This window comes from Mus musculus, chromosome 19, assembly GCF_000001635.26.
Source record: "Mus musculus strain C57BL/6J chromosome 19, GRCm38.p6 C57BL/6J".
NCBI lineage: Eukaryota > Metazoa > Chordata > Mammalia > Rodentia > Muridae > Mus > Mus musculus.
The window spans coordinates 41,857,167-41,882,537 of record NC_000085.6 but is presented as its reverse complement, the minus strand read 5'-3'; the positions used below and the strand labels follow the sequence as shown (position 1 = coordinate 41,882,537).

The 25,371-nt window shown below is 49.3% G+C and overlaps 1 protein-coding gene across 2 annotated transcripts in view; it reads left to right on the top strand.

The window, feature by feature from the left end:
• Window positions 1-23,055, top strand: part of Rrp12 (ribosomal RNA processing 12 homolog (S. cerevisiae)) — a 36,671-nt gene extending 13,616 nt beyond the window's left edge. The window contains exons 13-34 of one of the 2 annotated variants that reach the window (NM_199447.2): window positions 265-379; window positions 2,037-2,179; window positions 2,315-2,436; window positions 4,445-4,509; window positions 4,592-4,754; window positions 5,048-5,202; window positions 5,370-5,437; window positions 5,910-6,003; window positions 7,663-7,821; window positions 7,929-8,009; window positions 8,197-8,302; window positions 8,688-8,795; window positions 9,472-9,629; window positions 10,714-10,805; window positions 10,949-11,116; window positions 11,234-11,403; window positions 11,603-11,728; window positions 13,719-13,768; window positions 15,766-15,832; window positions 16,950-17,017; window positions 17,284-17,366; window positions 19,226-19,687. In NM_199447.2, the coding sequence (NP_955518.1) occupies window positions 265-379; window positions 2,037-2,179; window positions 2,315-2,436; window positions 4,445-4,509; window positions 4,592-4,754; window positions 5,048-5,202; window positions 5,370-5,437; window positions 5,910-6,003; window positions 7,663-7,821; window positions 7,929-8,009; window positions 8,197-8,302; window positions 8,688-8,795; window positions 9,472-9,629; window positions 10,714-10,805; window positions 10,949-11,116; window positions 11,234-11,403; window positions 11,603-11,728; window positions 13,719-13,768; window positions 15,766-15,832; window positions 16,950-17,017; window positions 17,284-17,366; window positions 19,226-19,331 (2,467 nt within the window). In that variant the 3' untranslated portion in view covers window positions 19,332-19,687. Of the gene's footprint in view, window positions 1-264; window positions 380-2,036; window positions 2,180-2,314; window positions 2,437-4,364; window positions 4,510-4,591; window positions 4,755-5,047; window positions 5,203-5,369; window positions 5,438-5,909; window positions 6,004-7,662; window positions 7,822-7,928; window positions 8,010-8,196; window positions 8,303-8,687; window positions 8,796-9,471; window positions 9,630-10,713; window positions 10,806-10,948; window positions 11,117-11,233; window positions 11,404-11,602; window positions 11,729-13,718; window positions 13,769-15,765; window positions 15,833-16,949; window positions 17,018-17,283; window positions 17,367-19,225 lie in introns of those variants that run through there. The other variant, XM_030250683.1, reaches the window with a different exon arrangement.
• The last annotated feature ends 2,316 nt before the right edge of the window (window positions 23,056-25,371 follow it).

Genomic DNA, 25,371 nt, shown 5'->3' with positions numbered 1-25,371 from the left:
CCAGTGCAGTGACTGGCAGGTGGTTTCATGTCTCTGAGCCTCGGTTTCCTCATCTGAAAATGGAGCATATTACTACATCATACGTTTCTTTCTCTTCAGTCAGTAGGACTGTGTAACTAAAAGCATGTTTATGTATTAACTCTCTGCTTTGTCCTCCTGGGACCCTCCCCTTACAAGCTCGTGGGGTCTGTGGCTCACAGTACCAGCTCGTGTTATTTCCTGGGATGGTGGGACTGCGGCCCTGACTGTCCTGTTCCTTGGCAGGGCAGTGGAAGAGGGCCTCACATACAAATTTCATGCAGCCTGGAGCTCTGTGCTGCAGCTCCTGGGGGTCTTCTTTGAAGCTTGCGGAAAGCAGGCCCATCCTGTGATGAAGAAGGTGAGCTGGTGGCTCCTGGTGCCAGGGCACTGGTGGCACTTGGGTCCTTGGTCTGAGGGCTTTTAGCCAGGAAGAACATGTCTACACTCTACGTCCCCGCCCCCCATGTTGACAGTGCCCATAGCAGGTGCCTGGTACCATGGCTCCAGGTGACCAGTGTGGGAAAAGCAAGCAGAGTGGGTGGATAGGAACTACCACACCAGCCCAGTTCCCTTGGTTGAAGGTGATTTAGAATCCTGTGGGGCCCTGGCTCTGTTAATTTTTTTCAAATATATATCTGTCTCTGTCTGTCTGTCGGTCTGTCTGTCTTTGATGTGCATTGGTGTTTTGCTTACATGTATGAGTGTGTCAGATCAGAGGGGACTGGGGTTACAGATGGCTGTGAGCTGCTCTGTACGTGCTAGATAGTGAACCCCCATCCTCTAGAAAAGCAGCCATGCTCTGCAGGCCTCCTTTTAAACCTTTTTTTTTTTTTTTTTTTTTGGTTTTTCGAGACAGGGTTTCTCTGTATAGCCCTGGCTGTCCTGGAACTCACTTTGTAGACCAGGTTGGCCTCGAACTCAGAAATCTGTCTACCTCTGCCTCCCTAGTGCTGGGATTAAAGGCGTGCACCACCACTGCCCGGCTCCTTTTAAACCATTTTAAAGGTTTATTTATTTATATTATGAGAGTTTTGATCTGCATGTGTATATGTATATGTATATGCATATGCATGCACACACACACACACACACATATGCCTGATGCCCTGGGAGATGAGAAAGGAGAGGGGGTCTTAGATTTCTTGGAATTAGAACTACAGATGGTTGTGAGCCACTATATTGGTACTGAGAACTAAATCCCAGCCCTCCGCAGAGCAGCAGTGCTCTTAACTGCTGAGCCATTTCTCCAGCCTCTCAAATTTTAATCCTCTAAATGCTGTGTAACCAGAGAGTACAGTGTTGATATTTTAAACAGCCTTAGATGTCAGGGTTTCTCCAGCCCAGGGTAAAATATCTAAGGACTGAGTATCCTGAGTAGATCCCAGGTCAAGTTGCAGCTGTTGGATTAGCTCCTGGGTCTTTCTCATTTCTTCTCATTGCTTTCTGGTTCAGCTAGGTTGGGGCTAGAGGATTGGCAAACCAGGCAAGGCTATGAGAAGCAAGGTTGGTTTGGTACTGAGGGAACTGGAGAGTGCTCCTCTGCCCCCTCAGTACAAGCCACAGTTGGTCAAGTACAAGTCCAGCCTTGGTCACATCTTCCCATTCTTTAAGATAATTGGAATCTACCTTTGTATGTGAAACTTTACATTTTTTCATGTTGAATGAAACCGACCTTTTAAAGGTCCTGGGCCTTAGGAAGGGATTGGACACTCCACTGATTCAGTTGGATCATTAGTATATATCTCTGGGCTTCATCTGTGTCCAGAATCTGGTTCCATCGTTTGGAATGAAACCTAGCCTGGTCTAGACCTTGGATCCCTTCTTTGAAATCTGGGTCTGTAATAAAACTATTAGAGAGTAAGGAGCCTTTTGATAAGTCAGCTACTGTTCCCCGGTCAGCAGAAAGATTGCATGTTATGCCAGAGCTTGATGCAGGCAGACCTCGACCAATTGCTCTGCTGCAGTGTTAAACCCTGGCCCCGCCATCACGTCTCTCTGTACCCTCTTTGTTCCAGTGCCTCCAGTCCCTGTGTGACCTGCGCCTCTCTCCTCACTTCCCCCACACAGCAGCCCTGGACCAGGCTGTAGGGGCTGCAGTGACCAGCATGGGTCCCGAGGTGGTGTTGCAGGCCGTGCCCTTGGAAATCGATGGCTCTGAGTGAGTGTGGCCCTGCTTGGATTCAGGAGACGCATGCAACTTGCTCTGTTCCAGGAAGGGTGTCCACTAAATGGTCTACACAGAGGGACCTTCAGTCTGGTTCTGCCTCCTCTTCTCACTGAGCCCTTCCCACAGGGAGACTCTGGATTTCCCACGGAGCTGGCTGCTGCCTGTCATCCGGGATCATGTTCGGGAAACCAGGCTTGGTTTCTTCACCACTTACTTCTTGCCCTTGGCCACCACTCTTAAGAGAAAAGGTATGGAGCCCTTGGTTGTGTACAGTCTGAGACCCCTCCTCCCCACATCTAGGAGCCCCGGTTGAACAGAAAGACTGAGTCTAGCATAAACATTTGGCAGTGCTCTTCTGAGAAGTGTACAGCTGGCCAGCAAGGGCTCCCTAGGGAGCCGCCACCCCCTGGGTCTTGAATCAAAGGAAAGAGTTCAGTTCTTCTTTGTCATGGTGTCCCTTTAGGTAGATTTTTATTTTTAATGTTGTGGTTTATATGTGTACAGCTGACCTCTGTATCCCAAGGTCCTGTGTCACAGGTTGAGTCAACTTCAGAGATGATTCTCTAACTCCTATTGTAAAACAGTCCTTCACGTGGCATTCGATAAGACAGCTAGAAGTGATGTAATGACTAGCGGAAAGAGTGTGTGTACCATTTTCTATACAAGAGACTTGACCATTTGGAGTTTCCTTTCTAAGGGGATCCTATACCCAGTCCCTCATGGATACTGAGGAAACGCTCTATAGACTTTGATAAACCTACAGATGGATTTACAGGTGTATATGTATATGTATATGTATATGTATATGTATATGGGTTCAAACTCATGGAGATCTGCCTCCCCTTACCTCCTGAGTGCTGAGACTGAAGGCATGCACCATCATGCCCTGCTACATCTTTGGTTTGCAAACAACAAGGTTTTTAAGGATAGTAAAATGATTATTGCCACCGGGCGTGGTGTCGCACACCTTTAATCCCAGCACTCGGGAGGCAGAGGCAGGCGGATATCTGAGTTCGAGGCCAGCCTGGTCTACAGAGTGAGTTCCAGGACAGCCAGGGCTACACAAAGAAATCCTGTCTTGAAAAAAAAAGTTTATTAATAATTTATTTGCTAATGGTATTTTGTTTTGTTGAGACCAGGTTTCATGTAGCCCATGCTGGCTTCACACTCAAGGTAGTTGAAGTGCTTAGTGCTTCAGCCTCCTGAGTACTAGGATTGCAGTCTTTAGTCCCTCTGCCTATCCCACTGCTCATTTTAGCTATATTTTGTTCAGTCACTCTTAAATCTTAAAAGAAAAAAATTTTTTTAAAAAAAGGAATATACAGGAAACATTTAAACAGAAAGGTAAAAAACACCCAAAGAGAATTATTCTAAAATGTTACTGTAGTTTCCTTTTTTGATGTATTTTACTAAATTGGAATGATAACTCGTGTGTTAGTAATTTTACATAAAACCCTTTCTTATGGCTGGGGATATAGCTCAGTGTTAAGGTGCAAGCTGATTTGTGTGAGACTCTGAGTTCAATCCTCAGTGCTGCAAAGTGTTTTTTTCCGTGTTAATAAAAACTTGTCAGCCGCGCAGTAGTAGTGCGTGTGTTTAATCCCAGCACTCAGGAGACAGAGGCAGGCAGACCTCCGAGTTTGAGGCCAGCTTGGTCTACAGAGTGAATTACAAGTCAGCCAAGGAAGGCTACATAGGGAAACCCTATCTCGAAAAACCAGGAAAGAAGTCTTCTCTTTATTGGCAAGTAACTACATGAGCTGGGCAGTGGTGGCGTACTTGGGAGGCAGAGGCAGGCAGATTTCTGAGTTCAAAGCCAGCCTGGTCTACAGAGTGAGTTCCAGGACAGCCAGGGCTACACAGAGCAACCCTGTCTCAAAAAACAAAAAACAAAAACAAAACAAAAAAACAGAAAAAACAGAAAAACCTAAAAAAATGGGACTCATCCGCGACTCTGTAAGCACTGGGATGTTGGCCTATTTTCTCAAGACAGGGTCTCATTAGCCTTGAATTAGATAAGTAGTTGAGGATGACCTTGAATTTCTGAGCCTCCTGAGTGCTGGGATCATAGGTATCAACTGTAATGCCTACATTCATAGATTTGTTTTCATTATTAGAATAATTAATGTTACTATTAATTGGGGGTGTATTACCTATATTTGTATCCTTATTGTAGGCCTTTTGGTTTTGGTAAAATGAGGCCGATAGGCCAAGAGGATATCTTGGGTCACACCATGTCTTTGTCACACCCTCCAGCAATGGACCTGGCTCAGGCAGGCAGCACAGTGGAGTCGAAGATTTATGATACACTCCAGTGGCAGGTGAGGGTCAGCTGGGGAGGGACGAGGGAAGGAGCATGCAGGCTACAAGTCACATTTTAATTCCTAAATTCCTCCCCCCCAGATCTGGACCCTCCTGCCTGGGTTCTGCACAAGGCCCACAGATGTGGCTGCCTCCTTCAAAGGCCTGGCACGGACTCTGGGCACAGCTATCAATGAACGCCCAGACCTGAGGGTCACTGTGTGCCAGGCCCTACGTACCCTCATCACTAAGGGCTGTGAGGCAGGTAAGTGTGGAAGCTACTGAGAAGATGACCTGGGGTGCTAGCCTGCTGTGGGCTCCAGGAGGCTAACGTTAGTCCTTGCCTCACACCTCTCACCGAAGGGTGAGATCTGTGGATTATGCAGTCAGTGTTGAACCCAGAGGCTTCTTGTTCTGTGTGCCCTAGCCTCAGCCTCTACTGGCAGAAAGTCTATTCTTGTGGCTTTTAAATCCTGCCCTGGGGTCCTCTAAAAAGATGTGACTACTGAGTTACTATTAGCTCTGTCCCATCAATGCAAACTTGGGTCCTCTTGCCAGAGGCTGACCGAGCTGAAGTGAGCCGCTTTGCCAAAAACTTCCTGCCAATCCTCTTCAACCTGTATGGGCAGCCTGTTGCAGCTGGAGAGGCGGCAGCCCCTCGCCGTGCTGTGCTGGAAACCATCAAAACTTACCTCACCATAACTGAGGCTCAGGTGAGTGCTGGGCCTTGGAAAGGTCAAGATTCCACCTCCAGGCGCTGGAGCTGGACTGGGGACTTTACACAGCAGTTGTAGCTGGGCTGGGGGACCTAAACCATGGGGACCAACTCAGGAGCCTGCTGCTATGGTCACTCTGTTTCTTTCTCCATTGGGACTGTTAGTTGGTGAATAGCTTCCTGGAAAAAGCCACCGAGAAGGTTCTCGATCCTGCCAGCTCTGATTTCACCAGGTAGGTGTTCCGGGCTTCCTCACTTGAGCTTGGTAGCCGAAGGGTACCTAGCAGAGCCTTTGAGCTCACTCTAGAAGTCTTGAGATACCATGTTCTAACTGTTCTGAGAGGTCTGATTAGTTCATTATTTCTGAAGACTGGACCCCAAAGATAAATAAATGGGTTCAATCCCAGCTCCATCCCTTCCCATCTCATGTAGCTTTAGACCAGTTACATACACACTCTGCCTCTAAGCCCTCATCTGTAGAGTATGTGTAATAACAGTCCCTGCCACGTGGCTTTTTGAGGACAGAGAGAGCTAGCTGTGTAGAGCACCTGGTGCTCTGAGGGTTCCCTGAGTAGCGCTACCTTCCTTGCTTACCATTCGCAAATGCCTCTGGGATTGGGAGGCAGGGGCTGGGCCCAGCCCTGAGTAGAAACAGCTCTGTCCTTCTCTCGTCCTCTAAGCCCCTCCTGTTTGTCACTCTGGCAGATTGTCTGTCCTGGATCTGGTTGTGGCTTTGGCTCCTTACTCGGATGAAGCTGCCATCAGTAAGCTATACTCTACCATCCGGCCCTACCTTGAGGTGAGCTCTTCTTGTCTCCATCCATGCTACGTGCCCAGATCTCGCCCTGGCTACTCCCACAGTGGTTTCCCTTAGGGTTTCTCCCTGCCCATCTGTCACTAGGATGTACAGCTGTGCCCTAGCCTGTGCCAAGGTGTGTCTTGTAGAACAAAGGCTACACTCTTTTCCTGTTGCCATTCTAGGCCTGCCCCAGCCTTCAGCCCTCCCATTCTGCCTTCTTCCACCTTTGACCAACTGTAGCCTCACCAGACTGTTCTTTGAGATACGAATATATCTTAAACAGGCCTTGAACTTCCTCTGTATTGAAAGCTGGCCTGGAACTCCTCATCCTCCTGCCTCTGTCTCACAAGTGCTGTGATTACAGGTCACACCTCCGCACCTAGCCTTCATTAGAGAGTTTGAGGCCTAGATAAGTCTTTCATGTTTACCTCCTTTTAAGTTTTATTTCACATATCATTTGTGTGTTAAGCTGAGGGTGGTGAGAGTCTGAGGACAGTTGTGTAGACTCGGTTCTCTCCTTGCGCCTTCTGTGGGTGCCCAGGATTGAGCTCGGGTTGTCAGGCTCAGAAGCAAGCACCCGATCAGCACATTTACCGCTGAGCCACTGTCCTGGGCCGTTTGGTTTTCCTTTCTCTTTCTTTTTTTTTTAAAGGAAATTTTTTTTTTAAAGACTTTATTTATTATTATAGTAAGTACACTGTAGCTATCTTCAGACACACCAGAAGAGGGAGTCAGATCTTGTTACGGATGGTTGTGAGCCACCATGTGGTTGCTGGGATTTGAACCCTGGACCTTCGGAAGAATAGTCGGGTGCTCTTACCCACTGAGCCACCTCACCAGCCCCTCCTTTCTCTTTCTTTTCTCTTTTCTTTTTCCTTTTTCCTTTTTTTTTTCCTGGATGCACTCAGGTTCTCCTGGATGCTGGGCATGCCCTCTGAGCCACACCCCCAAGATCTTGTTTAGAGCTGGCCTGCCTATGCCTTTGCTCATTCTCACTGCCCTGTCGAAAATGCTTACAATGTGCAGTGTTCAGCCCAGTAGCACCCTCCTGAGGACCAGTCTCCCTGCTCCCCGCCAGTTTGTATAGTAGCTAGAGGAAGATGTGTGCAGGCGGACACAGATGTCAGGGCAGGCTGGGATGAGCTGGCGAGGCCTGGGAACTCCTTCAGCTTAGAGGAGAGCGTGCTAGTCAGAGAGTGCCAGGTCTATCTCCCTATATTCTGATGCCTGTGCCCAGGCTTGGGTGTCTGCTATTTATTACTTTTATTTTCTTAGATTTGATTCTATTTTATGTGTGTTTTGCCTGCATTATGTGCCTGGTGTCACATAGATGAGAAGGCAGCAGCTCCCCTGAAGCTGTGAAAGTGGAGTTTAAGACAGTTGTGAGATGCCATGTGGGTGCTGAGAATGGAAGTGGGTCCTTTAAAAGAACAAGTACTTTGAATCACTGAGCCCTGGCCTCAGCCCCCTTATATGTTATTTAGTGGTGGTGAGAATGGTTTGGAAATCCAGTCTGGCTTTGTCCCTGAAGCTATGGCTCCTGTTTCCAGACCAGCTTCTCTCTGAATCCTCTCTAGTAGATGCTTGGGGAATGTCACAGGATGGAGTGGAACCCAGTCCCCTTCCTTATTATCTCCACGTCTCGTTTGCCCTCTCAAGAGCAAGGTCCACGGTGTACAGAAGAAGGCCTACCGCGTGCTGGAGGAGGTGTGTGCCAGTTCTCAGGGCCCGGCAGCCCGCTTCGTGCAGAGCCACCTGGATGATCTGAAGAAGACTCTGCTGGACTCGCTTCGGACCACATCCTCGCCTGCTAAAAGGGTAAGGGTTCCGGGCTGCCTCGTCTGCAAGGGAGGGAGGGCGTCAACAGGCACGCCCAGGGGTCAGGGTGACACTGGAGGACCCCGGTGTTGTTGTTGTGCCCACAGCCCCGTTTGAAGTGCCTCATACATATTGTGAAGACGCTGTCGGCTGAGCATGAGGAGTTCATAGCTGCCCTCATCCCAGAGGTGAGGGGTTGTGGAGGGATGTGGGTTGTGGTTTCTTAGTGTGGATTCCAAGAGAGGCCCGAGGAGGGAGGGCTGTAGGTAACAGTGGGAGCACACGCTCCCTTCACTGCCTAGTGCATGTGTAGGCGTGAAGAGCTCACCCAGGCTGCCCCTCAGTTCCATGTCCTGACAAAGGCTGTTTGGCCAGGTGATCCTGTGCACCAAGGAGGTGTCAGTGGGTGCAAGGAAGAGTGCGTTTACCTTGCTGGTGGAGATGGGCCATGCTTTCCTGCGATTTGGCTCCAACCAGGAAGGTGAGAGTGTGGGCTGTGGACTGAGAGCTGGGGTGGACAAACTGCCTTGGCCCAGAGAAGACTTTTTTTTTTTTTTTTTTTTGGTTTCTCGAGACAGGGTTTCTCTGTGTAGCCCTGGCTATCCTGGAACTCACTCTATAGACCAGGCTGGCCTCGAACTCAGAAATACGCCTCCCTCTGCCTCCCAAGTGCTGGGATTAAAGGTGTGCGCCACCATGCCCAGTGAGAGAAAAGTCTTAAAGCCTCTGTCCAGTCTTAAGAGAAAAGGTGGAGGGAACGCCTTGTCTTGTTCTGCCTGTGGCTTTGAGTGGACTGCACTGAAGGCCAATAGTACCCATCCCTGAGCACCCTGTCTTCGAGTAACTGTCCCACTCTCTGTCCTCAGACGCTCTGCAGCGGTACCTTGTCCTCATCTATCCTGGCCTTCTGGGTGCAGTTACCACAGTTAGTTGCAGCATTTTGGCTCTGACCCACCTCTTGTTTGAGTTCAAAGGTAAGTGTTTACCTGAAGGGTGCTGTTATGGTAAAGAGTGCTCCAAACATCAGGACAGGGTGATGCCAGAATGGGGAAAAGCATCAGGATGCAGCAAACAGACCCAGAACCCGGCCTGTCTGCTTCCTAGTCTCTTCCCACAACATTCTCCCTTCATCCTTACATTCGCACCACCCATCAGCTTTAGGCCCCAGTGTCCTGGGACTTTTGTCAGATTGGTCAGAAAGAGGGTTGGCCTGTCCCTATGTCTTAGTTCTGGTCCCTCCTCTTACCAACCACATCAAACTTTGAGCATCTTTACTAACCTCTCAGAACCCCTGCTAGTCTCTAAGATAAAAGATGTATGGATACTCCATGGGTGGTGTTCAAGCTGTTAGACCCAGAAAGGCCCTGAGAACATCTGACCCCTGGGTGGGTCTTGGGTTTGAGGGGCTCAGGTATCTGACAGCAGCCCCTGTGCACAGGGCTGATGGGGACCCGTGGGTGGCTCTTGGGTTTGAGGGGCTCTGGTATCTGACAGCAGCCCCTGTGCACAGGGCTAATGGGGACCCGTGGGTGGCTCTTGGGTTTGAGGCTCTGGTATCTGACAGCAGCCCCTGTGCACAGGGCTGATGGGGACCCGTGGGTGGCTCTTGGGTTTGAGGCTCTGGTATCTGACAGCAGCCCCTGTGCACAGGGCTGATGGGGACCAGCACAGTGGAGCAGCTCCTGGAGAACGTGTGCCTGCTGCTGGCCTCTCGAACCCGTGATGTGGTCAAGTCCGCGCTAGGCTTCATCAAGGTTGCTGTGGTGGTCATGGACGTGGTGCACCTTGCTAAGCATGTGCAGCTAGTGGTGAGGCTCCATTGTGTTCACTGGGGGGCAAGAATGGACTCTGCGGGAGGGACTCTGGGCATATTAGTTCAGAGCGTTTTCACTACGCTCTGAGCAGCAGAAGGACATTAAGGAGCCTTAGAGGGGCTTGTAGGAGAGTGCTGACTGACAAAGAAGGCACAATGCTTATAGTGTCTCTTAGGCCAAGGGACAGGGCTTCTCCAATGTTGTACAGATAGAGAACCAGGCAGGTACTTATTTTCAAGGTCTAGTCTCAAGACTGCACTCGCTCTTTGTAGGGTCACTCTTCCTATCCCTGCCAGGGCACAGAGGAGCTGAAAATTAGGGACACACTCCCTGCAAGCTGGAATTGCTTGCTAACAGTTTCCACTTCCAGCTGGCAGAGTCACATGGCCCTCAGATCTCTTTTGCATATCTTTTCTGAGTCAAACCTTAGCTTCCAGGAAGAAAGCAGGGATAGATATTCTCCAGAAGCCTCACTGGGAGCCAAAGGCTTAAGGCAAGGCTAGGGTGGAGATCTACTGGATCTCTTTATATTTAGAACTTCCCGAATCCTACTAAAGGGTATGTGGGGACCTTGTTCTCTGCCCCCACTGCAGGCAGACCTTACAGATAATAAGGTTTGCCACTCCCATGTGTCACCATCTGGGCCTGGATGAGCACGACTGCGTGATAGAAAGGGAGCATGTGACTTCAGGATGCTGGGTCGTAGCTGGCAAAGTGGACTGAGTGGGTTAAGTGGGGCCTCTATGGCCACTTGGCAGTCGGGTGAGCCTGTATTGGTATAGGTTTCTGTCCCATCAAGTTGCTGTGAAAGAACCCTGGGAAGGACACATGGAGGGTGTTCAGTTGTCGCCTCGGAAGGATAATCACAGCTGTGGTGTGAAAGGGCATAGAGGAAAGATGGGATTCCAGAGTAAGGAAACGGAGTTGAGCCAGGGAAGCGGTGGCCTGAGAACAGGGCAGCCAGTACCTCCCCTTCGCTAGGCTCAGCTGTACTGTACACTGGTCTGTACAGCAAAGACAGATGGGCAGGGCAGAAGGCCCCGAGCTCGCTCTGACACCCTGGTGCTCTGTCTGCTAGATGGAAGCCATTGGGAAGTTGTCAGATGACATGCGACGGCACTTCCGGATGAAGCTTCGGAACCTGTTCATCAAGTTCACCCGCAAGTTTGGGTCTGTGCTTGAATGGGGTAGGGTTGGAGGATGGGACCCTTGGTCTCTTAGGGGCCACAGGGAAAGTTAGCTTCCTGAACAGTTCCTGCCCCTGAGGAGGGGTCCTTGGCAACCTCTAGACAACTCTTCTCTGTCCCACTCAGATTCGAGTTGGTGAAGGGTCTGCTACCCGCAGAATACCACAAAGTCCTGATAAACATCAGGAAAGCTGAGACCCGAGCCAAGAAGCATCGTGCCCTGAGCCAGGCTGCTGTAGAGGAGGAGGAAGAGGAGGAAGAGGAAGAGGAGCCTGTCCAGAGCAAAGGTGACAGGTAAGACCATGGCTCAGCCCCAAGGCCTTAGTCTACCCCCACCCAAATTCTGTCCTGGCAGTGCCTTAGGTCCCCTCTGTCCCAGGAGTGCGTTGATGTTAGACTTCTCTAATTTAGCATTGAGGAGATTTTGGCTGACTCTGAGGATGAGGATGAGGAAGAAGAAAGAGGCCGGGGCAAGGAGCAGCGGAAGCTGGCACGACAGAGGAGCCGGGCATGGCTGAAGGAAGGTGGTGGCGATGAGCCCCTCAACTTCCTGGATCCCAAGGTGGCCCATCGAGTCCTTGGTGAGCAAGAACAGCTGACCTAGGAACCCAGAGTTGACCTCCCCTGTTGCTGGATTCATGGGTGGTAGGCAGGGGTTGGCTTCTGAGGATGGCCTGTGGGCAAGGGCTAAAAGTCCCCTAGTTGAGAGCTTTGGTGTTGGGGGGGCTCCGAGGGAGGAAGAGTTGACTAGGACTGACCTGTCTCACCTCACTTCACTAGCCACCCAGCCTGGGCCTGGGCGGGGCAAGAAGAGGGACCATGGCTTCAAGTTGAGTGCTGATGGCCGGCTGATCATACGGGAGGAGGAAGATGGAAACAAGGTGGAGGAAGAAGATGGCACTAAAGGTAGGGGTCTCCACAGAGGAACAGGTGCTCTGTTGGCATGATGCTCATTTATACACTTGAGGGCTTTTAGCCTATTCATATAGTGACCATTATTGAGGAAGCATAGAAACCGATCTAAGAAGCTAACCCATAAGGCCACCCTGAACATTCTGGCTCCTCAGATTCTCCTGAGCACACATTTTTATTTTTATTTCATATATTCTCTATACTAACTTATGAATTTTGTTGTTGTTGTTTTGGTGTTTTGTTTTGTTTTTTGAGACAGGGTTCCTTTATATAACCCTGGCTGTCTTGGAATTCTATAGAGCAGGCTGGCCTTGAACTCAGAGATCCTCCTGCCTCTGCCTCCCGAGTGCTGGGATTAAAGGCGTGTGCCACCACTGCCCAGCTTGACTTTTTTTTTTAAATTTTTTTAAAAGATTTATTTATTATATGTAGGTACACTGTAGCTGTCTTCAGATACAGCAGAAGAGGGTGTCAGATCTCATTACGGATGGTTGTGAGCCACCATGTGGTTGCTGGGACTTGAACTCAGGGCCTTTGGAAGAGCAGTCGGGTGCTCTTACCTGCTGAGCCATCTCACCAGCCCCCCCCCCTTTAATGTATTTATTATATGTAAGTACACTGTAGCTGTCTTCAGACTCCCCAGAAGAGGGCATCAGATCTCAGCCCTTTGACTTTTTTTTAATGCAGTATATATACAACGATTTAAACAAAACTTGAGGAAACCCCCTCACTGTGCATGGTGTGAGCATCTCTTCTGCTTCTTTTTCCTTATTCCTTTTCTGTTGTTCAGTTCGGTATGGTTTGGTTTTTAATGGAAACCAGCTGAACCGTAAGCTGATTTAGTGACAGGCAGAGCCATGCCTTCTAAGAGAGTGCCAGCCTTCCCAAGCCCAGTGTCCACTCAGTAACGGAGCATTGCCTGGAGTGCATTCTATTCGTAGGACTGTGGGGCGAGCACCTGCCTTCTGGCTTCTCGGCTTTTGCTGCTGAGCTGTGTGCCTTTGATTCACCTGACTTCCTCACACAGACTCTTTTGCCCCTCACTTGCCTGCTGCTTGTCTGCTGGCTCCCGTGTATGTGCTTAATATAAAGGTGGCTTGTGCTGTTCTTTAGACTGTCTCTTCTCCACTTCCCTCCCACCCTTCCTGCGGACTTGATGCCCGCAGTTCCTGTGGCTGGGGAGCCCCCTCTGCTCCTTACGATCCCACACTATTCCTTTCTGTTGTCTCTAGGGTTCCCTAGCCACTGGCCCTCATCCCGCACAGAACGCCCACATGCCAGTTGCTATTCTTCTGTACATCTTTAGTCATTGGCTGGTTTATTTTCCTGCAGTGCTGGGGACTAAACCCAGCACTTGGTACATGCTAGGACAGTGCTCCACTGAGCTTCATTCTCAGCCCCTACACATGCTGTCTTTGTCTTCTGGCTGTTGCTTTGCTTTGCTGGAATCTCTTCCTCCAGATGGTCAGCTTCATACTTTTCTATTATTCCCACATGGTGCCAGTACACAGAGTGAGGAAAAAAAGCTATTTATTTATTTATTTATTTTTGTTTTCTGAGGCAGGGTTTCTCTGTGTAGCCCTGGCTGTCCTGGAACTCACTTTGTAGACCAGGCTGGCCTCAAACTCAGAAATCCACCTGCCTCTGCCTCCTAAGTGCTGGGATTAAAGGCATACGCCATCACTGCCCAGCGCAAAAAAGCTTTTTGATTAGGAGGGTAAAATTGTCCTTTTGCTAACTAAGCGAGGGCGTGTATGACATGGGGCTGACTCTCTCCAAGTCACTCACATCTTGAAGGGACCAAAATGGTTGGAGTGGAGGAGGGACAGCAGTTTGGTTTCCTGTGGAAAAAGGCACAGGTCTGAAGAGGGCAGTTTTCTGGGACTGGAGTTAATGTCTTGTATTTCTGCTAAAGAGAGGACATGGGATACGGTTAATTAGGGATGCCCAGATGCTCATGAGCCTGTCTGCCCTCTGACTCCAGGGGAAGATGAAGACATGACCGATGCGATGGAGGATGCCAGTGTGAGAAGTGTGAGTAATTGTGGCCTTGCCTGGCCCAGAGCTCCCATGCCCAGTCCCCCACACACGAGCATGCATCTGCCCTTCTCCCTCAGTTCTCGAGATTACTGGGGCAGTGTGGACGGGCATGCAAAGAGCATCAGCGTAGAGCACACAGGTAATCAACAGCCCCATGTCGCCTTCTGGCAAACAGCTAATTTATTGTTAAGAACATATCAGAAGGTGGGGAGATGGCTCAGGGGTTAGGGTTAGGGTATTAGAGGGCTGGAGAGGTAACTCGGGTTAAGAGTACTTCTTACTCTTATACATGACCAGGGTTTGGTTGCCAGCGCCCAGATGTTGGCTTACAACTTATCCATAACCCCAGTGCCAGGAGATCTGATACCCTCTTCTAGCCACCATGGTCATCAGGCACACATGTGGAACACAAACGTACATGCAAATGAAACACTCATATGAACAGAATTTAAATATATATGAAAAAGAATGTATGGGGAGTGATGCTAGTTGGAGACTGAGTGAGAACCGTGTAGGAAAGCCATGCAGAGTAAAGAGAGAGTGAGGAGCAAGAACATCTCCTGGATGCCCCAGGGGAATCATGTGGTATGTGCTGCCCGCCTGTGCGATGCCCCTCTCCGCAGGCCATCTTGGGTGACCCAGCTCTGCTTACTAGGTCTCTCCCTGGTCTGCATTCTACTCTTCCTACTCTTGCTTCAGCCTCAGTCCAGTCTCACTTTGCTGTGAATGAGCCTGTCACTGTACCCAGGCTCCCAGGGTTCCAGTCTAGGGTTCTGTGTAGAGTCCTTGGTGTGTAGAGAGCTTGGTACTTAGTGGTGCTGACTGAGTCTTAGCTGTTCTTTGTCATTGTTCATATTCCCCGGACATTATTCTGGGTGAGGCCTCACTGAATTTTTGGAACCTTCACAGGGGTCCTGGTGATCTGTTGACAGCTGCCTCTTCTTCCTGGCCCGCAAGGACTGACCAGAGTCCTCTGTAGATGGATCTCAGCTTAGAGATAGAAAGATCAGACATCTCCTAAAGCAGCAAGAGCAGTATAGTGATGACCACATAGTGGCTGGGTCCTACAGTCAGCTCCTGCCTCCAGCATCCCAAAGTTCTCTGTGGCAGTCGCTGAGTCCTCCTGTGCGCATGGTTCCGGAGCATAAGATGCTTGGGGCCACGACATCCTTGGTGGAAGACCAGTTAGTGGGCTAGCCTTGGCTAATAAAGCTCAGCCATCATCCTCTGTTGTACAGCCTGAGTCCCACATCTCCAGTTTCTGGTCCTTACCAGAGCTCCACAGTTCTTGCTATAGCCAGCGGACCTGGCATCCATATTACTGCACACATGTTCAGTCTGATCCCTTGGTCTGGCACCCCTAGCCCTCTCACCTCGTCTGTGGACTTGGAAGGCTTCCGGGCCGGTGTCATAGACCGCAGGATAGGAGCCAGCCTTGGGAGCTAGGTCACCCCTGGATAACCCATCCATTATGTAGTGTCTTTGCTTGATTGCTAGTACCTGAGCCCATATATCCCTGTGGGCTGCCCTGTGACAGGTCTTCTCTTCCCATGCTTTTCTAATATTGGTATCATACTTATCCTTCATTGACTTATAACTTCTGTGAACCTACTGTCCATTGAGGGACTGTAATGAATAGCTTGGCCCAGGGTCCTCCACCTACCCAGGTACTGATGAGGGAAAGAGGTGGAACCTGGCTGATATCGGGTTTCCATCTTCCTTCAACAGCATTGGGGTTGTGAAGAGGGAAATCTAGTTGTGAGAATGCAGGAGAGAGCCCTGTCCCCGCCCCAGCTGTGTAATATAAGATCATCACTCTCCCTTTGTGGGCTTGCACTTGTGTGCAATTGGGGCTGAGAGCTTGGCAGAGGGCCTTTGTCACCAAGGCAGGTGACTGCTTCTGTTCCCGCCCCTGCTCCCTCCCGCCCTCATTAGTGGTGTAGTCCTGGCCCTTTGCTCACTGCTCCCCGGCTTGTTGCATCTTTCTATAGAAAAAGAAGCTTAAGCGGCAGAGGGAGGACGAGGAGGATGAGCTGGAGATCCCACCTCGGTACCAAGGTAAGCTATCCTTTCTTACCTCGGACACGAGTCAGCCTCTGCATCAGGCTGGGGAAAGACAGAGGAAGGCAGAACCATGAAGTTGGACTCAGTTGACAACTCCACAGATTGGCTGGCCAATCTGTTGTCAACCTGAATCAGGACTAGACTGAGGGACAAGGAGATACTAGCTCAGAGAACCTAAGAGTTAGGTTTGCCCATGGTAGATCTAGCCCTTTTGACAAACCCCTTAGTTCAGCTCCTTCCTACCCAGCCGTCCTTCTGTGAGTCTCCTAAATAGCCCTTGTGAAATGTTAGCCTCTTTTGAATACCTCAAGATTAGACCCTGTTCAGAGGGTTCCTTGCCACATTGGCTCCTCTGCTTCCTTCCTCCTGAGAGGTACCACAGGGTCTGCCCCGGTTCTGCTCACGGTGCATCTGGAGGTCCAGAGCTACAGAGGCAGTTTCTGATCTGGTAGCAGTTTGTTCTCTGGACCCCATGTCATCCTGACCCTGCTGTAGGAACTGTGGCTCTGCATCCAGAGCCTGGCTCCCTCCTGCACTAAGGTAGCATTGTGGGTAAAGATCCGTATAATCCATGAGTCGAGAAGCCTGGGCTCAGGACGCCTTGCCCAGCTGTTACGTAGCTTCCTGATTTTGTTCCCTCACACTGCTTCCCAGAGTCGCAGTTTCTTATCAGAGAGGCTTTCTGAGTTGTCGTTGCAGGATTCCATCTGTGACTTTTGAAGGCCAGACCATAAGTGACCAGCTGACCCTGGGCAAGTTTTCTTGCCTCAGTAAGGGCCAGTTCCCACTTCCATGGTGGAGTAAATAACTGCCTCTGTGCCAGAGGGAGAACAGGGTGGGCATGGGAGATGCCCTGTCCACAGGCAGCGGTTAGGAGTGTAGCTTTGGAGAATGTGGGTCCTTCGTGACAGTGCCAAGTATATGAGTTCCCAGGAGTTTTGGGCAGTATCTCTTCAAAGGAGGACTTTGGTCATTGCCTGCCAGGGTATGGAACCAAGCTCCTAGTGTTTTGTCCATCATCTTCCGCGAGGCCCTTTGAGGGGTGCCTCTTGCCTCCCTGAGGGACCCTCCCTGGCTGTGCCTGACTCATGAGCTCTGTGCTTCTCTTTAGCTGGAGGCTCTGGCATCCATCGCCCTGTGGCTAAGAAGGCTGCACCTGGAGCTGAATACAAGGCCAAGGTGAGAGCTGCGGGCAGGGGGATCATGAAGGGCAAGGAGGGTCTGCGCCCAGCACTGTCCTAGGCCAGACAGGCCAGAAAAGAAAAGGGGCACTTCAGTCATGACGTTTGAAGTTGGAGGCCTTGGCAAATGGCCTTTCAGAACCATAGAAAATAAACTGTAAGGCTAGCTGAAGTCGGGGGCGGGGAAGGAACTCCACACCCTGGCTCACTCTCAGGCTCTGCCTTTTGTTTGTCTTTGCCTTTGCTGTTTCTCTGGATGAGCAGAAGGCAAAAGGCGATGTAAAGAAGAAGGGCCGCCTGGATCCCTATGCGTACGTTCCACTCAACAGATCCAAGCTCAACCGCAGGTATGACAGCATGCAGGTTCCTCCCAGGTGTCTGTGCCTCTGTGTGTATGAATGTGAAGTCTAAAAGTCAACCATCAGTTGTTTTGATCGGTCTTCATGTTTTCTTGTTGAAATAGTTCTTCCTGACTGTCTAACCTGGCAAAGGTCAGGCCTCCAGCATCCCCTGAGATTGTGGGTGCGCGTCGCTATGCCTGGCTGTTTATACGGATGCTGAGGGGCCCATCTCATACAGTCAGCACTGTACAGGCCAAATACCACCTAGCCCTGTTTTTATTTTACTTTATTTTTATATTCATTTATTTTGAGAATGTATATATGTATGTATGTATGTATGTGAAACATTTATGAGTCAATTCTCTTCTCCCAGGGATTAAGTCTTCCAAGGATTAAGCTCAGGTTATCAAGTGTGGCCACAGTGCATTTACCTGCTGAGCCATCGTGCCAGCCCACTTATTTTTATTTTATCTTTTATTTATTTATTTATTGGATTTTTGGAGAAAAGAGTGTGCCGCCCCCCTCCCCCCACCCCGTCCCCTCTAGCACTGACTGTCCTAGAAGGTGCTTTGTAGACCAGACTGCCTCAAACCTAGAGAGACTGCCCCATGCCCATGTAGCTCTTATTGGCCTCAGTTTCACTATTTAGCCAAGGCTGCCTTTGAGCTTTTTTTTTTTTCTGTAAGATTTCTTTGCCAGGGGTTGTGGTGCACACCTTTAATCCCAGCACTTGGGAGGCAAAAACATACTTATATCTGTGAGTTCAAGACCAGCCTGGTGTACAAAGCAAGTTCCAGGACAACTAGAACTACACAGGAAAACCCTGTCTTGAAGAAAGGGTGGGGGGGGGGGAGATAGAGAGGGGAAAGGGGAGAGGGGAGGAGAGGAGAGAGGGAGAAGGAGAAGGAGGAGAAGGAGAAGGAGAAGGAAGATTGGCCAGGCTGTGGTGTTGCACACCTTTAATCCCAGCACTAGGGATTAAAGGGAAGCGTAGACAGGCGTATCTCTGTAAATTTGAGGCCAGACTGGGCGTGGTCTACAAAGCTATTTCTAGGACAGCCAAAACTACACGGAAGCCAGAAGAGGGCGTCAGATGTCCTGGAGCTGGAGTTAGAGGGAGTTGTGAAGCACTAAAAGGAGACGTTGGACTTGAACTTAGGTCCTCTGTAAAAGCCTACACTGTAGCTGTCTTCAGACACACCAGAAGAGGGCATCAGATCCCATTACAGATGGTTGTGAGCCACCGTGTGGTTGCTGGGAATTGAACTCAGGTCCTCTGGAAGAGCAGCCAGTGCTCTTAACCTCTGAGCCATCTCTCCAGCTCCCATAGTCACTATCTGTAATAGTTTTCATTTGCTTTTCTTATCTTCCTCTTGTTGAGAGTTTATTTCACTTTGATCATTGGATGGGGCTTTTTGGTATAGGTTTGGGGAGCATATGAGGTGTTCAGGTGCTTGCAAATGTTATGCTCCTAGGATGGTGAGTTCCAAATGGAAGTTACAGGGAGGTGTCTGCAGATGGCCTTTAGAAGGAGGGATGGTTGGATAGAGCAGCCCTAACCTTTTCTGAGTTCATTAGAGGAAAGATGGAGGAGGGCTTTCTTAAGGAGATGTGTACAGTGACCCGGTCAAGACATACAGGGTCTATTTCATCCAGGCTAAGCCAGGTGCCCATCATTTGATTGATTGTTTTTCTATTGAGACCAGGTTTCCTATGCAGGGTCTCAGATCTGTCATTGAACTTGCCTTCCTCAGTCTTCCACAAGCTGGGCTCACAGTCCTGCACCTCCATGTATCAACACTATAAGGAGAGAGAACTGCCTGTTCTCAGTGAGACACAGCCCTTTTGTTCTTGTCTTCCCGCAGGAAGAAGGTGAAGCTCCAGGGGCAGTTTAAAGGTCTGGTGAAAGCCACCCAGCGGGGATCCCAGGCGGGACACAAACTCCGCAGAAAGGATCGGCGGCGGCCCTGAATCCCTCTGGGGAATGGAGCTGTTCTCTGCTGTGGTCCAGGGCCCCTTTCTAACTCCCATGATGTTTAACACCAACTCCAGGTGTGAGCCTTGCTAAACCTGGACAGAGAATGACTCATTGGAAGCAGGACTCATTTCTAAGAGAGATAGATGCCTAGGATTTTGGAAACTATTGTCCTTTGGAGACATTGCCAACATCTAGGAGTGGAAATGTGACGTCGCTACCTCTGAGAAGGCCTTAAGTGGTGCTCTGCTTTCTGTCCAATGTGGCCATGAGAGCAGAGTGATGACTGTGGTCTGCGTGTGTAAGATCTGCTCTAACCAGGCGTAGAATAAATGTGCATGACCATGTTTCAGCCCTGATGAGTGGCTTGGCCCCTTCCTATCCAATTCCCAGTAGTCTGTCTAGCCTGTAGCCTTCACCTGTGTCAGGAGGACTCCCTGAATCAGAAGTGGCAGTAGGAGGTGGAAGGCGCAGAGGGTACTCCATGGCTGGTTGCTAGATCACAGGGTAGAGCGCCAGGGCCCCGGACCAGGCAGACGGAGACCATGCTGACCGCTCTCAGAGCTGCATCTTGCGCTGCCCCTGTTCATAAGCCTCTGTCAACATCTCTGTCCATTGACTCAGCAGAGCTACTGAGCCCTTCCTGGCTTCAGCAATCATCAAAGGAACCAAAGCAGAGAACGTAGAGGAATGCGGCTCTCGTGTTTGCTCACAAGGCTTGTTCTCTTATACCTCCCAGGACCACCTCCCACATCAGTCAGTAATTGAGAAAATGCCCTCCCGAGTGCAGGCCGTCCTCCTGATGACTCAAGCTATGTCAAGTAGACACAAAACTGGCCGGCACACCCATCTTCCCTCACTCTTTTTTGTAGCTCTACCTGTGCACTCTAATTCCCACTCGCCCTTTGCAGTGTTCCAAGATCACTGGACCTGTCAGCCCAGAAGCAGAGGACCCTAGTACTGTCTGCATCCTCTAGTACATGGAGTATGCTTTGTCATGATTACTGAGTTCTGGCTCCTATCCTTTCCTGTGAGATGAAACCAAGGTACACACTTCTTTCCCTCAAGGCAGGGCTTTTCTGTACAGCCATAGAGGGCCTGCCTGGGACTCATGCTGCCGACCAGTCTGTCATTGAACTCAGAGGTCTGCCTGCCTCTGCTCCCCAAGTGCTGAGATTAAAGGTGTGTGATAACCTCCACCAAGCTACAACATACATGTTCTTAAGGAGTTTCTGTTTTGGTTTAATTCCTTTGGCACTAATGATGACTCTGGTAGACCCTGCAGTATTCTTGATAGCCTGTCTCTTGATACTGTTTTCTTCCACTTTCCAAGAGGACCCAAGCCCTTTCTGGAGTCAGTGTGTTTCATGCTAGGGCATTCCCATCTATGATCTTGGCCTGAGAGCCTGACAGGAATCAGGTTGCCAAGAGGTGGCACTGTTTACAGGCCTCCCAGAAATCTAGAATGGGAGAGCAAGCTAGAAAGGTAGCCAAAAGATTGGTTTATAAAGCTTATCCAATCATAACCCCCATTATTCCCACTCAGCATCACATTTATCTCAGCCCAGGGCTTTCCAGGCTCCTCTTCTCTCAGGAAATGGAACCATATGTATTAGGAAACCTCCTGATGCTGACCTGCTTGTAACATCTTCCAAGGAGCTCTGCTTCCTTTCAAGGAGGGTGGGGAAGATGACCCAGGAAGGTTGGTAGTAGTGAGGTGTTGAACTCTGTTCTTTGAGAGTTAGTCTTTGAGGTTTGGGCTTTGGTGAAGGGACATGTATTGGTCTTTCTGCCTTAGGAACTCAGGTGCTTGGGAGATGTTATAGAAGGTGGTGCTGTTTTTCTGTCCATGGGGGCCGTGTGATACAGCATTCTACACACAGGAGTTACTCCATCACAGGGATAGTAGAAAAGCTGTAAGCTTCATCCAAGGTCTACATTTACAACTTAGCTTCTTTGGTTTTTGTTGATGTTGGAATCTGAGTCATTTCCATGCTTTCTCTTCTGAATCCATCTTCCATTCATTCTCAAAAACTGAAGGAAAATCTATACCCTGCCCCCGCCTCACTACATACTATCCAAAAGGCAGCTCATCGCAGGAATGTGCTCAGGCATTGGGCCTTACAGAGCCAATATAGTCAGGTGGTTGCCCTTAGTCAAGAATCAGGTTGGGCTGCCCGTATTTTCCTTCTCATGATTGTGACAAAGGCTTGGCGGTGACTGTCCTGGGGGTTGGTTCATTGCCGACAGAGAGGCTGCCTTCACTAAGTTAATGGTCTGCTTTACAGTCTGATCTGCCATGGAAAGATTAGGTTAGCAATGGTGAGAGAATGTTGATGATATTCTAGTAGCCACTGTCTTCAGTCTTGAGTCCATCGCCCCACTGTCTTTCAAAGAGTAATCCAATTTCACATATATTTTATATTTCATTATGAAGGAAAGATTCACAGAACATTTGGGAGACAACAAAAGTAACAGCAGAAGTTTGAATCTTACAGGAGACTCAATCCCTCCTGTACTCGAGTCCCGGCTTCTTTAGTCCGCTCGGCCTGCTTTTCTTTTGACAGAATATATAGTTTAGTGCTTGGGGGACAAACAGGCACAGTGCATGGCAGGCTGGAGCTTTACCCTGCAGCTATATCCCCACCCCTGATACTTGATTTGAGACAAGTCCTCACTGTAACCCTGGCAGGGTGTCCTTGAACTCAGAGAGATGCGCCTGCCTCTGTCTCCCAAGTGCTGGGATCACAGGTACGCAGAACCACGTCTGGCTGCTTTCTTGTTTTAAAGACAGCATCTTATTATGTAAGCCTAAACCAACTTCAAACTCACAATCCTCCTGCCTCAGGCACTTGGATCCTGGAATTGCAGTCAAAGAGCTACTTCCAGCCGTATATGAGTGATTGGCCTGCGTGTGTGTATGAGCACAGCGTGTGTGGTCCCTGCCTGGGGAGGTCAGAAGAAGGTTTAGGATCTCCTGGAACTGAAGTTACAGATGGTTGTGAGTCATTATGGACGCTGGGAGCTAAATCCCAAGTCCTCTGCAAGAGAACAAGTGCCCTTAACCTCTGCGCCAGCTCTCCAGCTCCAAAGAAACCATTTTTAAATAGAAGCATATATTATACATTTGCACTTGACTTATAACCAAGTCTTTACCCTACCTGAGTAAATATTTCAGAAATACTTCAGTGGCCCAGTTTAGAACATCTGCCCAGTGGACGAAGCCCAGTTTATTTATAAAGGCTTTTGGAGCCCTTAAGTTGCTGCTCATTGCTTACGCAGGAATTTAAAGCCACCACTTGATGCTAGATTGTGCGTAATATTTAGAAAATGACATGATGAATGCTCTTTGTTCTATTTTTGATATACATTATTATGATCGGATAGATGACTGTACTCTAGAAAATAACCCTGATTTGGGACAATGTAAGCTGGTTTGCCATTTCCTGAAATTATGCTTAATGTAGCTACTGTCATTAGAGACACTTACGAAGCCGTTAGCTGACAGCAAGCCACTGAAGGCTGAGGCTGCACGGCAGAAGGTTGCTTCCTCCCAGCCCATCCCATTGATTGCCATGGAGATGCTCAGTGGGTCCTCTTCAAGAACAAGTATTCTTAACCTCCGCCAACATCCCCGGCCCCCATTTGCTTTGTTGGGAAAGTCTCATTATGGAACGGTGGCTGGCCTGGAATAAATGGCCCAGGCTGGCCTTGAACTCAGAGGTCTTCCTGCTCTGTCTCTCTGAGGACTGGGATTAAAATCATCATACTCAGCAGGGGATTGTCTGTTTTTAATTTTCTACAGGGTCTCATGGAGCCCAGGCTGGCCCAAGGATGACCTGAAATTTCTAATCCTCTTGTGGGGATTATAGCCATTCTATGAGGTGCTGGGCATGGAACCCAGGGTTGTGTTCATGCTAAACAAGTTCTGTCAACGGAGCCACAAGCCCAGCCCTCCAGAACAGGATTTCAAGGCTGCGTGGTCAGACACCAGTGAAGTCAGGAGTGTATAGTGTGTTTTTAGAAAGAATGGCCCCATAGGCTCACAGATTTTAATGCTTAGGGAGTGGTACCATTTGAAGGATTAGGAGGTGTGGCCTTGTTGGAGGAAGTGTGTCATTGGTGGGTAGGCTTTTAGGATTCAAAAGCTCAAGCCAGACCCAGTGTCTGTCTGTCTTCTACCTACTGGTCTGGATGTAGAACTCTCAACTCCAGCACCATGTCTGCCTGCTGTGCTCCATGCTGTGATAATGGGTAGACCCCTCTGAAGCTGTAAGCTTCTATAAGAGTTGCCTTTGTCATGGTTGTCTCTTCACAGCAACAGGACACTCACTAAGACCTATAGGTTGAGCATGATGGTGTGTGCCTTTAATGCCATCACTCTGGAGGCAGAGGCAGGCAGACCTCTGTAAGTCTCAAGTAAGCATGAGATGCATGATGGGACCAGTTGTCCCCTCCCCCCAAATAATAAAATCAAATAAGAATTGTAGCTTGATGCTATATTCTCATACCAGAGCTGGGTTTGTGGGGTCAGCTCTGCAAATCTCAAATCAGAATTAAACAAGTTCTGGGCTCAGGAACAAGTCTAGTCAAAAGTGTGATTTCTTTTCCAACTTTTGAAAAATAAGTTTCTCTTTGTAGCCCTGGCTGTCCTGGAACTCACTCTGTAGACCAGGCAGGCTTTGACTTCACAGACATCTGCCTGCCTCTGTCTCCCAAATGCTGGAATTAAACGCATGTACCACCACACCCAGCAAAAATGTACTTTTTTACTAAGTAGTGAGAAGTGTAATGACCCAAGATACAATGATTACCCAGAACATACTCGGCTCTGCATTAAGCCAAAATCAGTGGTTAAAGCAATTAGGAAACAGAAAGGGGACTCCATAGATTGGAAGTATTGTCCTTGTGGTGGGACCTGCCTGTGGGGTGTGGCCTATTCCCCCACCCCAGCAGCCTGTTGGGGCCCAGCACCCACAGGGAGTAAGCAGGAAAGATCCTTCTCCCTGTGTGAACCAGGCTGAGTCTGTCCCTGCTGCAGGAAAGTGTTTCTGAGATTTAATTAGGCTCAGGCTCCTTCACACATGGCATGCCTGGATCAGATTTCTGAGCCCAGCTCTTCTGGCTCTTGCAAAGGAGACAGTCAGCTGCTTCTAGGGCCTGATAGGGAGAACTGATCCTCTAGCCTATAGGGTAATGTCCAAAGGGCAGCTTGGTTTTTCTATTTTTGTGATGTCACTCTGAAGACCTACACGTACCCTCTAGATCTCAGTGTTGAAAAAAATCACAATTCCAAAGAGCATGGGAAGCTCGGCTATCGGGCAGATGGGTTTGTGAATGGATCCAGGAGTGGCCTATACATCTATCTCTACAGCTCCTCAGCAGGTTGTGAACCTTTGAAGCCTTGCTCTTAACCAGATCTGCGACTACACTAGAGCTCTTGGACTTGAGACCACAGAGCAAATAAGCTTGTAAAATAACAAGGGATAGTTATCACCCTGAGCAGATTTTATACATCGTGTGTATTGATAGCGTCACTGTACAATCATTCTTATCTAAACATGCCCTCTTAATCATCCCAACTGCAAGTACTGCTCCTTCCAGGGAGGTGGGGCGCACTCAAAGCATACACCACAATCAGCCAGTGGTGACTCTGACATCTGGTATTCTGAAGACAATTCCCTGCCAAGAGGAGGACTGCCACATGGGCCACAAGTGTTCCCTTTCTTAGCACTTTACACAGGGCCTGGGATGTACAACCAGACACACCTGATCACTAGGGCTGGGTTGGAAACTCCCATATGGGGGCCAGAAGCAGCAGTTGCAACCCAGATTGGCACGGCTTTTACCTGGGGCAGTCACACACACCCTCCATCTCTGTGACTCCTACCACAGTAGATTGCATTCTGATTGTGGTTTAGGATTCCCACCTAGCAGTTTACTTAAGCTCCACCCGTCTCAAAGTCTGAGTGAGCTCCTGGTTTGAAGACTTATGGGGCCAGGCATGGGAGTTCAAGCTCATATCCTCACAACCTG